This window comes from Hylobates moloch, unplaced genomic scaffold (assembly GCF_009828535.3).
Source record: "Hylobates moloch isolate HMO894 unplaced genomic scaffold, HMol_V3 SCAFFOLD_12, whole genome shotgun sequence".
NCBI lineage: Eukaryota > Metazoa > Chordata > Mammalia > Primates > Hylobatidae > Hylobates > Hylobates moloch.
Genome location: NW_026652287.1, coordinates 52,950,963 through 52,964,394, shown reverse-complemented (window position 1 = coordinate 52,964,394; position 13,432 = coordinate 52,950,963). Strand labels below are relative to the sequence as shown.

Below are 13,432 nucleotides of genomic sequence, written 5' to 3'. Positions count from 1 at the left end.
TTGAGGTACTTTCTAGACTTTGTAAAAAAAAAAAAAAAAAAAATTAGATTTACGTAAAAAAAAATTCTAAAAAGGTATTGCAACAAGAGGAAATACCAACTAACTATAAGATCTTTATGGCTTGCAAAGGTGTAGACAGAAAACGACTTTCTTTCCTAGGGAGGTGCAAACAAGATTAGAAAGGAGGTGGGAGGGGAATGGCAAATGGAGGGTGAAAAAGTCAGATCTTAGATCAGAGAATGTTTTACACTGAAATCAGCATGCTCTTAGGAGGGATGTAAAATGGGGTTGTATGTTGACTCAGACTGAGGGTAGCTCAAAGTTCAGGAGCCTGAGGGAAGGAGATAAACTTAAGTTTGATTAAGAAATATTTTATTTGGCCGGGCACAGTGGCTCACACCTGTAATCCCAGCAAGTTGGGAAGCCAAGGCAGGTGGATCACCTGAGGTCAGGGGTTTCAGACCAGCCTGACCAATATGAAGAAACCCTGTCTCTACTAAAAATACAAAAAAAATTAGCCGAGCGTGGTGCCACCTGTTGCAGGCTTACATGCCTGTAATCCCACCGGGAGGTGGAGGTTGTGGTGAGCCAAGATGGTGCTGTTGCACTCCAGCCTGGGCAACGAGAGCAAAACTCCCCTCAAAAAAAAAAAAAAAAGGAAATATTTTATTTTAGGCCAGGCTGGTGGCTCACACCTGTAATCCCAGCACTCCGCCTGTGGAGGCTGAGTTGGGCAGATCACCTGAGGTCGGGAGTTCGCGACCAGCCTGAGCAACATGGAGAAACCCTGTCTCTATTTTAAAAAACACATGTCAGGCGCGGTGGCTCAAGCCTGTAATCCCAGCACTTTGGGAGGCCGAGGCAGGTGAATCACGAGGTCAGGAGATCGAGACCATCCTGGCTAACATGGTGAAACCCTGTCTCTACTAAAAATACAAAAAAATTAGCCAGGCATGGTGGCAGGTGCCTGTAGTCCCAGCTACTGGACTGGGGAGGCTGAGGCAGGAGAATGGCGTGAACCCGGGAGGCGGAGCTTGCAGTGAGCCAAGATCACGCCACTGCACTCCAGCCCGGGCAACAGAGCAAGACTCCATCTCAAAAAAAAACCACCGAAAAAACAAAAATTAGCCGGGTGTGGTGGTGGGCACCTGTACTCCCAGCGACTTGGGAAGCTGAGGGAGGAGAATGGCTTGAACCTGGGAGGCAGCGGTTGCAGTGAGCTGGGATAGCGCCACTGCACTCCAGCCTGGGCAACAGAGTGAGACTCTGGCTCAAAAAAAAAAAAAAAAGAAAAGAAATATTTCATTATGACCACTGAAAACAAATTCAGCTGATTTTTTTAAATGAGAAAAAGAAAATGTGCAGAGTGTGTGTCTGGCTGTGTGATAGGTAAGAAAAGAGCACCATCTAACTCATAATGGGAAGGGTGTTTCTTTCCATAAACTGTTTGTGGAGCACACAAAGGATGGAGAATTGTATTAATCACAAATATTTTCCAGGATTATCTATGTGCTTCATCTTTCCCCATCTCTTTTCTTTGTTCTGTGCGTTTCTTCCATTTGGCTTTTCCTGGGCTGCATCTTATATGTGAAACCAGTAAACATAACTACAGTGTTTTGCTGAGTTCTGTGAGTAGCTCTACCAAATTATTGAACTTCAGAGAGGTTATGGGACTCCCCAGGTTTTAAACAGTAGCTCAGAACCATAGATGGGCCCTTGGGGTTTGTGACTGGCATCTGCCATGAGGACAATGTTGCGGGACTGAGCCCTGAATCAGGGTCTACGATGACTCTGGGTGGTGTCAGAATTCAAATGTGAGACAATAAGTTAGTGTTGGAGAATTGTTTGATGTTCAGCAAACTCTACAGATGTGGTGCCAGAAAAAAGATACCACGGAGGCCTGGCCTGGAGTAAAATGGGTGATTGGGAGTGGGAGGCTCTGCTCTGTTGTACACAGGCTATCACGCTGCCCATTGTCCTGTGATCCCAGGTCTTCTCTCAGGGTGACAGAGGACTGAAAATGTAGAGGAAAGAAGCTCTGATGACAGACCCCCTTTTCCCCTGGCTGCCACCACAGGATTCCCACCCACTCACAAACACACACACTAGACATTGACGTGTCCACATTCCTCCTGGGACTCGGCACCACCCTCAGGAACCTCACAACGGCATTTTTTGTTTTTGTTTTTGTTTTGTTTTGTTTTTGAGATGGAGTCTCGCTCTGTTGCCCAGGCTGGAGTGCAGTGGCGTGATCTCGGCTTGCTGCAAGCTCCACCTCCCGGGTTCACGCCATTCTCCTGTCTCAGCCTCCCGAGTAGCTGGGACTACAGGCGCCCGCCACTATGCCCGGCTAATTTTTTTTGTATTTTTAGCAGAGACGGGGTTTCACTGTGTTAGCCAGGATGGTCTCAATCTCCTGACCTCGTGATCCGCCCGCCTTGGCCTCCCACCCAAAGTGCTGGGATTACAGGCGTCAGCCACGGCACTCGGCCCACAATGGCATTTTTGATCCTAGTGTTTCTTGCCAAGAATCCACAAGTCTCTACAAGTCTCCTAGCATACTCCCACTCACAGACATTGAATCTGCAGCAGCAACTTGTTTTCTGCACCATCCTAGCATTTTGGACCAGCTGTTCATAATCTCACCTGCCTGCATGCACACGGAAATAAATCAGAGTACAGCCCCACTGGGACCCACTATCTGTACCAAAAATCAGTCTTCTCACCTACATTGCACTGTCTCCCACCCAGGGAGTTTTTTTTCTTTTAGCTTTTATTTTTGGTTCAGGGTACACATGTGGGTTTGTTACACAGCTAAAATTATGTCATGGAGGTTTGGTGTGCAGAGTATTTTGTCACTGAGACACTACCCATAGCACCAAATAGGTCTGTTTTCTGATCCTCTTAGTCCTTCCACCCTCCACCCTCAACTAGGCCTCAGTGTCTTCTGTTCTCCTCTTTGTGTTCATGTGTTGTTATTATTTAGCTCTTTTAAATAATAACATGCATTTGGTTTTCTGTTTCTGCATTATTACTACTACTACTATTATTATTATTATTATTATTATTTTGAGACAGAGTTTTGCACTTGTTGCCCAGGGTGGAGGGCAATGGTGTGATCTCGGCTCACTGCAACCTCCGCCTCCCAGGTTCAAGCAATTCTCCTGCCTCAGCCTCCCGAGTAGCTGGAATTACAGGTGCATGCCACCACCCCCGGATAATTTTGTATTTTTAGTAGATACGGGGTTTCTCCATGTTGGTCAGGCTGGTCTCAAACTCTGTACCTCATGTGATCCATCCCCCTTGGCCTCCCAAAGTGCTGGGATTACAGGCATAAGCCATCACACCCAGCCTCTGCATATCTCATCCTCCAAAGTAGCTGGGACTACATGCGGGCGTTACCACATCTGGCCAATTTTTCTCTTTGTATTTTCTGTGGAGACAAGATTTTGCCATGTTACCCAGGCTGGTCTCAAACTTCTAAGCTCAGGCAGTCTACATGCCTCGTCCTCCCAAAGTGCTGGGATTACAGGCATGAGCCACTGCATCTGACCATACCATATTTTCTTTATCCAGTCTACCATTGATAGGCATTTACGGCCTGTGCATGTCTTTGCTATTGTGAATAGTGCTGCAATGAACATGCATGTGGATGTGTCTTTATAATATAATTTATATTGCTTTGGGTATATACCCAATTATGAAGTTCCTGGGTCAAATGATAATTGTTTTTAGTTCTGTGAGGAATCACCACACTGCTTTTTACAGTTGTTGAACTAATTTACACTCCTACCAGCAGAGTATAAGCATTCCCTTTCACTTAAATGGTTATTTTAATGTTGTTATTTGCACTTTTGAAAGTGTAGAAGTGTTTTAACTGAAATATAGTTGCAATTTTTAAAAATGCTACTTACATTATGACTAGTTCATTAAAATTATTAATACTTAGATATTTATATCTAATATCCAAAGAAAATTTGCTACCAATTTTGTTACAGTAGATGTTAGTCTGACATGTTTATTACTGTATTCAATAGGGATAATTATGAGCAAACGCAATTTTAGTATCTCTTATTTCACCAAATTGGAATGCTGCTATTACAGAACAAATAAAGACAGGTGATGTGGCCACCCAAACACCACCAACATAGCTCTTTAGTTAGCTATATTGCAAGCTCTAATATATTCCACTATATGAACACAGTCAGATTCTATTTCTTCATCAAAATGTGTTGTTGGAAGTTGTCAGATGTATTTAAATATAGAACCCCCATTCAATGGCTAGGAGATGAGAGAGCAGCAGAGATGGAAAAGAAACTTTATAAAATTATTCTGAAAATCTGCCCCCTTTCTACATAATGTTCATGTTTCTCATGTTGAGAGTAGCTGTGTACTTTGGGTGTTTAGACAGAAATTGCTTTTAGGGGAGTATTTTCTGGCTGACTTGATCAATCTCATATCTAATCTGAGCTTTTTCTCAAGATCTCTCCTTTAATTGTACTCCACTTGCTGTAACACCAAAGGATTCAGAGCCAAGTTGATCCTACCTAGAATCTGCAGATAAAAAAGGGCCAGACTTTGGATAGAGAATGTACAGAAAACTAACAAAAGGCATTTTCTGCATTGTGAGATGTCAACATAGACATAGCCCCCATTTGGGAGTGTGTCTCTTTGAGATGTTTCACATCTTGTTCATTGACCCGCTACAGTTATGTGAGAGGCTCCAGGAGGAAGTAGAATGTGATGGCAGAAACTGTAGTGAGAGATCAAGGCTGCAAAGTATCCAGAGCCATGACCACAACCACAACTATATTTACCTGTAAAATGTGATACTGGAGTAGACTATTTTTGTTCTTTCTCTTACCCAAGAGCTAGTAAATCAGAATGGGTGATCCAGGTTGTGGAGTTCCACCAGGGCTATTCCATTTTCTATTTAGAATCAGCCTGAGTCTCTCCAGCCTGACTTATCATTGGGCCAGCGGCCCAGGGTCACTGGGAATTCCCTCAGAATCACCTAGGTGTCTTTGAGGCATTTGAGATGTCCCATGCAGAATTGTGTCAGGCTGACAGGAGTTAATTCTGCTTCTGTCTCAGTGTATGAGAAATGAGTCATCTATGTTAGTTCATCTCCTCATACAAGAGGTGTCTTTGGTTGGTACCCAGATGAGAGTTTCTCCAGTTTCCTGGTACTTGGATGATAAACAAGGAGGAGATCTGGAGACCCAAATAGATAAACTAGTAGCTTCCATTTCATATGGCCATTTAAAAAAAAAAAAAAAAAATGAAGCAGTCATGGTTCCTACAATCCAGAAACTTTTAGTCTAGACTAGCAACTGGATAAATAATTAAATTGTGCATCATATGGTTGGTACAACAAATACAATGTGTCTAAAATCTTGGGCTTTATTTAGGCCACTTTCTTTATATTGCTGTGTTCTGATATCTACATCTGAAGGCATATTTATGAACAGAAGAACCGTTACTATAATTTCTTTTTTTTATATTTTTGAGAGGGAGTGCAGTGGTGTAATCTCAGCTCACTGCAACCTCTGCCACCCTGATTCAAGTGAGCCTACTGCCTCAGCCTCCTGAGTAGCTGGGATTACAGGTGCCTGCCATCGCATCTGGCTAATTTTTGTATTTTGAGCAGAGATGGAGTTTCACCATCTTGGTCAGGCTGGTCTTGAACTCTGCACCACATCCGGCAGTATAATTTCTACTTCTTTTTCCTTAAGTGTACATATTTATTTTCTAATAAAATTACCCTAGAAAGGCTGGGCACGGTGGCTCATGCCTGTAATCCCAGCACTTGAGAGGCTGAGGCAGGCAAATCATGAGGTCAGGAGTTTGAGACCAGCCTGGCCAATATGGTGAAACACCATCTCTACTAATAATACCAAAATTAGTCAGGCATGGTGGCGCACACCTGTAGTTCTAGCTGCTTGGGAGGCTGAGGCAGAAGATTCACTTGAATCTGGGAGGCAGAGGTTGCAGTGAGCCGAGATCGCACCAGTGCACTCCAGCCTAGGTGACAGAGTGAGACTGCATCTCAAAACAAAAACAAAAAAAAAGTTACCCTAGAAGACCTTAAGGGATTTGTTTAAATTGCATATTAGTATATAGTATAAAGTCGACAGGGCAGTGGCTAGAAAAGATTAAAATTGCAGAAACTCTGGATTTACGTTTCTTTTAGGTAAGCTTAGGAGAAACAAAACTGGAAGTACCCCAGCGGCATAGAGAACAGAATTCTACATAGTGTCTTCACCCTGCCCCAGACCTATTCAGATTCACCCTTTTTGGAGACTATTTAGTTCTGACCCTACCTTGGAGTCTTGCCTCACAGAACTGATTAGAAGAGATCAGAGTTTTGGCTGGTGAATCCTGCTGCGTTTCTAGAGCCGGTGCTCACAATTTCCTGAAACCCAAAAGCATATAAATGGGAAAAATAAAGTATGTATTTTAGGGTCTTAGTTTTTAAATGTATTAAAACCAGTGCTTGCAGAGACATTCTAATTAGCAATTTGTTTTCTATTCCTGCAGATCCAGTAGTTGCTCCATAAGTCAAAAAAAGTAAATATAAACAGAATAAAATTTTCTCTATACTACGTTAAACTCTTCCTTCTATATCTCTTCCATTTGTCTATATTTAGCTTTTATTCTGTACAATTTTTTAAAAAATTTTGATGACCGAGAAATAGAAGAAATAAAAATGCTGGGACCTTTAACTATGTCCTGGAAATTATTAAACCCTTAGTGCCAGCTCCCAGGGTGTTATGAGAATACCCAGCACAGTGCTCTGTATCATACTCTTGAGCACATAGTACCTGCTTAATAAACATTGCATTAGTAAATGTGTACATGTTGCTTTTTAAATCAAGACTTATTCAGACATTGCTGCCTTCTGTTTTGTCTGTAAAGAGCCAGCAAAGAATATAAAACTTTAGGATGGAGATGGGTTGTCCTTATTTGTACCAGAAGTATTTGGTTGTGACAAGAGGGCTGAGTGTAAGGGACCCTGTGTTGTTCCTGCTTCTCTAACTAATGCTAATAATGAGCTAAGGGGGAGCAACATCTGCATTGACAGGGAACTTGTTTAAAACACCCATTCATGGACCCTTTTCAAACCTGCAAAATCACATTACATAAAGTGGGGCCAAAATTACCAAGTGATTTATAAGCTCGTTAAAGCTTGAGAGGCAATGCTTAGCTTAGTGGTTATCAGCCCAGGCTTCTCATGAGGATCACGTGGCCAATTTGCAGAAATCTCTTGTGCCCTCCCCACAGCTTCTGTTTATTGTTGTGGGTGGAAGCATCCGTGTTGTTTTAATGAAGGGCCTCGTATGACTCTAAAGTGAGGCCAGAATGAGGTATGAGGGCTTCAAAATACATTCATGAGAGTTAAATTCCACATTTGCACTAAAGGGTGGTCACAGGGCCTGTTCTATTTGGGTTTGGTAGGGACAAGTCAGTGTGGCACATATTTGCATTACTGTAGCAGAAATTGCCGGTGTCTGTAGCAGAGGAGGGCACCTGGGGACCCGAAAGGAGAAACATTTTTATTTTCATGGAGCAGCTCATTGTTCCTGAATCTCTTCTGTTTTAAAGGACAGAAATGGGTTAACTTTTTCTTTTTCTGCCAATTGATGTCATGCTAGCAGGTAAACATGTAATACTGACACCTTTAAAGACATATTCTGAAGATGCAGGTGTAATTTATCCAGAGAGTCTCATCTGAGAATGAATTCCAGAGGAGGAGGAGGAAGAAAAAAATAGCTTTTCTTCAGGTAAACATGTGTCAGATGAAGAGCAGTGTTGATTCTGCCTCCTGGACTGCCATGCGTTTAGTACTCACAAACCTTTACTTCTCTACTTGTGTTTTTCCTCCCTAATGAGTTTGGTTTAACTACTTGTTAAAATTCTTATGATAGTCAAGGGTCTCTGAAAAATATTTATTTCCTGTATCTCAGAGCCTTCTCTTTATTCTCTGCATCATAGCTTCTTATATGCCATGCAGGATTCTCAGCAATAATTTATGATCTGCAGTGTTAAAAATGTTTCCTTTGTGGCTGTTGAACATGGAAAGATGTGGATACTCAAGATTTCTATTGGGGAAAACTCTGGTCCTTAGTAAAGATGTAGAACATGTAATGTTGAGGCTCCATCTGTGTGTTCTATTGCTCTATGCAGAACGAGATTAAGAAAATGCTTATTTAAATGAGATGGCATTTATTACCCAGAAAGTTCTGAAAAAAAATTATTAATTGATACCTGCTCTCCAGGGAGCTAAGTGAAGCCTACTTAAAATTACTACTAAAAATTACAGAACAGAGGAGTAATCTGTATTTTAAAGTTTGCATAAAACATGTTTCTTTTTTTTTCTTTTTTCTTTTTTTTTTTTTGAGACAGAGTCTCGCTGTGTCACCCAGGCCAAGGGTGTAGTGGCGTGATCTGGGCTCACTGCAAACTTCACCTCCCGGGGTCAAACAATTCTCCTGCCTTAGCCTCCCAAGTAGCTGGAATTACAGGTGCCCGCCACCACGCCCGGCTAATTTTTGTATTTTGTAGAGATGAGGTTTCACCCTGTTAGGCTGGTCTCAAACTTATGACCTCGTGATCCGCCCACCTCATGCCTCCCAAAGTGCTGGGATTACAGGCGTGAGCCACTGTGCCCGGCCTAAAACTGATGTTTCTTTATGGTTAAATTCAGACTATAATTTACTTAGGGGGGGGGAATATTTCAACAGTGATGCTGTGTTCTTCTGTGAGTATTAGCATATCATAAAAATTTGTCCTAGTGCAGTTAATGGTTAATGATTCACTTGGTTAAGTAGCTCCCTGACAGATTTTTTTCACTATAGAGTTTTTTTATTAAGTATCTTTATGCAGCTGATGTGCATAAACCATCACATTTAATCTGGCAGCTGTCCTTTCTTATTTATTTCCTACATATTGTCTTTGATAAATGAGGGCTCTTTGTTTATAGGCTAGAAAATGTGGGGAAAAACACAGGCTCTTCCACTTACTAAATGTTTGAAAAAATATCCTTTTGGGGCCAAAAACAATGGCACTACTGGTGAGCTTGTTAGAAATTCAAAAAATTGACCGGGCATGGTGGCTCATGCCTGTAATCCCAGCACTTTGGTAGGCTGAAGCAGCAGATCACCTGAGGTCGGGAGTTCAAGAGCAGCCTGACCAACATGGAGAAACCCCATCTCTACTAAAAATACAAAAAAAAATTAGCCAGGCATGGTGGCTCATGACTGTAATCCCAGCTACTCGGGAGGCTGAGGCAGGAGAATTGCTTGTACCCAGGAGGTGGCGTTTCCGATAAGCCAAGATGGCGCCATTGCACTCCAGCCTGGACAACAAGAGCAAAACTCCATCTATAAATAAATAAGAAAGACTTTATTTCAGGTCTTCTGGAAAAATAAACCTGCATAACAAGGTCATCAGCTTATTGTACATATTAAAATTTGAGAGGTGCCTTCAAACTCAACATTTCTATCTGAAAAATATTCATAACTCATTCCATATGATGTAAATATACCACTCAAAAATGTACATGTTCGTGTTCATGGCCTTAATTTTATACTTTATTATCATATATGAACTGATGTTGTGGATGTTGTGCTGCTCTTTTTTCTCAGAGTTAGAGAATACATTAGAGAATATTTCTGTGTTGAAAATCATTTTATTGGATAATTTTAGTCCTATAAGTCAGAACCACTTCTCTTTACTCTCTCATTTCACCTGAAGTCAAATTAAAAATTCCACCCATGGCCACTTGGTAAAAATAAGTGTGTGTGTGTTTTTCAGGGACCATTGCAATTTAGAGATGTGGCCATAGAATTCTCTCTGGAGGAGTGGCATTGCCTGGACACTGCACAGCGGGATTTATATAGGGATGTGATGTTAGAGAACTACAGACACCTGGTCTTCCTTGGTGAGGATAACTTGAGTACATAATTCATAATATTACCCTAAAGGTTTTATTTCTCTTTTTTGTAGAATTTTTTTAGTAATTTATTCTTTGCATACAAGAGTTTCAGATCCCCTTTTTCCAGAAGAATCTTCAGAATTTTTTCATTTAGAAAAGAATTTCTTCATGATGCTTCATCTTATTCCAAACTTTCCACATTCCTGAGTTGAGCTTTGTTCTTCACTCCAAATTAGTGGTAATTCCAAAACTTTAGTGGCATAAAATATTGTTGCCCCCACCTGAAAATCTAATTGCCACCACTAATTTTTTATTTAGTAGAACCCGGTAGTAAAATTAAGAAACCTACAAATTGAAAGTATTTTCTAAATATTTAGAAATTTCTGTTATAGGCCAGGCATGGTGGCTCACGCCTATAATCCCAGCACTTTGGGAGGCTAGGCGGGTGGATCACCTGAGGTCAGGAGTTCGACACCAGCCTGACCAACATGGTGAAACCTGTCTGTACTAAAACTGCAAAAATTAGTCGGGCGGCACATGCCTGTAATCCCAGCTACTCGGGAGGCTGAGACGGGAGAACCGCTTGAACTCTGGAGGTGGAGGTTGCGGTGAGCCAAGATCGAGCCATTGCACTCCAGCCTGGGCAACAAGAGCGAAATTCTGCCTCAAAAAAGAAAAAAAAATTTCTGTTATAACTTAGTATTTTAGTATTAATTTACTAGAATACTTTATCACATCCTCTCTGCTGAGCACAGTACTAGCTTGTAATTGGAGAATATGAGCAAGATTCATATTATTTATTCTTAATAAAACAGGTATTGTTGTCTCTAAACCAGACCTGATCACCTGTCTGGAGCAAGGAAAAAAACCTTTAACTATGAAGAGGCATGAGATGATTGCCAAACCCCCAGGTAGGTGCGAGTGAAAATTAATACGACAGACAACACAGATAAGAGGTCCCAAGGTCAAAGAGAAAGCGAGTCCTTAAAATGTGATTTGGGAAGCTGTGTTCCCAAGGAAATAGTTCCTGGGCAGCTTTTTTTTTTTTTTTTCCTTTCCTTTTTTCTTTTAATTTTGCTCTCACAGAGAGGCATCTTCTGTCTTATGCTTTTAAATTCTCTAAGGATTCTATTTTTCTTTCAGTGAGCTTCCTTCAAGTTCACAGTGAGAGCCAAAGTCCTCTTCATGACAGATAAGAGACTGCACAATCTGGCTGTTTTTCCATTGTTTTGGGGACACACAAGTATCTGCATGATTTTGAGAAACTAAAACCCTTTTTTAAGTTCTCTTTTTGTATCAGGTCTTAAATGTGTGTGAAAGTATTAGTTTCTGTTCCATTTTTTGTTCATTTTTCTGTTTTGTTACTATATAGTCTTGAAATATATAGTTTGAAATTTTAAGTATGATATCCTGCTTTGTTCTTTTTCCTCATGATTGCTTTGGCTATTCAAAGTTTATTTTAGTTTCATGTAAATTTTAGAATTGTATTTTCAATTACTGTGAAAAAACTGCAATTTTAATAGGAAGTTTATTGAATCTGTAGATTGGATAATATGGCACTTCAATAATATTTAATCTTTCAATCCATAGACATAAACTATTTTAAAATTTACTTGAATCTTCTCCAATTGTTTCATTTTTTTTTTGTATTACCTCCTTGGTTAATTTTTTCCTCAGAAATTTATTATTTAATGTTATGGTAAATAAGATTTTTTATTTTATCAGATAGTTAAACTGTATGAAACCATAGATATACTTTTATGTTAATTTTATATTTTCCTAATTAGTGTATTTATTAGTTTAGACAGGTTTTAATGTACTGTGTATGGGTTTTTTTATTACACTTTTAAGTTCTAGGGTACATGTGCACATTGTGCATGTTTGTTACATAGGTATGCACGTGCCATGTTGGTTTGCTGCACCCATTAACTCGTCATTTACATTAAGTATTTCTCCTGATGCTATCCCTCCCCCAGCCCCCCACCCCACGACAGGCCCCAGTGTGTGATGTTCCCCGCTCTGTGTCCAAGTGTTCTCATTGTTCAATTCCCACCTATGAGTGAGAACATGCAGTGTTTGGTTTTCTGTCCTTGTGATACTTTGCTCAGAATGATGGTTTCCAGCTTCATCCATGTCCCTGAAAAGGACATGAACTCATCCTTTTTTATGGTTGCATAGTATTCCATGGTGTATATGTGCCACATTTTCTTAATCCAGTCTGTCATTGATAGACATTTGGGTTGGTTCCAAGTCTTTGCTATTGTGAATAGTGCCGCAATAAACATACGTGTGCATGTGTCTTTATAGTAGCATGACTTATAATCCTTTGGGTATATACCCAGTAATGGGATCACTGGATCAAATGGTATTTCTAGTTCTAGATCCTTGAGGAATCGCCACACTGTCTTCCACAATGGTTGAACTAGTTTATACTCCCACCAACAGTGTAAAAGCGTTCCTGTTTCTCCACATCCTCTCTAGCATCTGTGGTTTCCTGACTTTTTAATGATTGCCATTCTAACTGGTGTGAGATGGTATCTCATTGTGGTTTTGATTTGCATTTCTTTGATGACCAGTGATGATGAACATTTTTTCATGTGTCTGTTGGCTGCATAAATGTCTTCTTTTGAGAAGTGTCTGTTCATATCCTTTGCCCACTTTTTGGTGAGGTTGTTTTTTTCTTGTAAATTTGTTTAAGTTCTTTGTAGATTCTGGATATTAGCCCTTTGTCAGATGGGTAGATTGCAAAAATTTTCTCCCATTCTGTGGGTGCCTGTTCATTCTGATGGTGGTTTCTTTTGCTATGCAGAAGCTCTTTAGTTTAATTAGATCCCATTTGTCTATTTTGGCTTTTGTTGCCATTGCTTTTGGTGTTTTAGTCATGAAGTCCTTGCCCATGCCTATGTCCTGAATGGACAAAATTGACAATATAGTTGGAAGTAAACCACTCCTCAGCTTATGTAAAAGTACTGTGTTTGGTTTTTTAAAAATAAGATTGTATGATCTACAAACAGCATTTTACTTATTTTTCTATTTCAATGGATTTTTTTAATTTATTTGACTAATTCTTCTGCCACATACTTCCAGTCCTAGATTAAAATAGAAGCATTGACAATGGGCACAATATAGTTTTGTATTGGTGTCTGAATTTGATGGAGAAAACAAAACACCTCTTCAAGTTTTCATAAACTAATTTTAGAAGGTAAAAAATATTTTACTGGGCCCTTAGTGTGATGAGATCCTCTCTGAATTTGTAGTGAAGAGGGGTTGTAGCTTGGTCACAAGGCTGCTGGGTCTGCACTAGGGTTTACCTTTAGTTGGCTTGATACAGGGACTTGGGTAGTTGTAATTCCCATTTTATTTTTGGACAGACTGACTATCCTTCAGCACTTTGCTCCGTAGCGCAGACACTAGGGCATGTTTTTGCAGTTGGGTCTGCATATGCTGGGCCTTCTATCAGGATGTGGATGAGTGTGGCTTTCACTGAGTACCAGA

At 40.4% G+C, this 13,432-nt stretch overlaps 2 protein-coding genes across 2 annotated transcripts in view; both read left to right on the top strand.

Annotated features, from left to right (window-relative positions):
* The window catches only part of ZNF14 (zinc finger protein 14), a 133,387-nt gene that overhangs the window by 21,859 nt on the left and 98,096 nt on the right, over nucleotides 1-13,432 (top strand). The window lies entirely within an intron of this gene.
* The window catches only part of ZNF506 (zinc finger protein 506), a 28,954-nt gene that overhangs the window by 4,324 nt on the left and 11,198 nt on the right, over nucleotides 1-13,432 (top strand). The window contains 2 exon segments of the mRNA XM_032170282.3: nucleotides 9,817-9,943; nucleotides 10,753-10,848. Of these exon segments, the coding sequence (XP_032026173.1) occupies nucleotides 9,817-9,943; nucleotides 10,753-10,848 (223 nt within the window).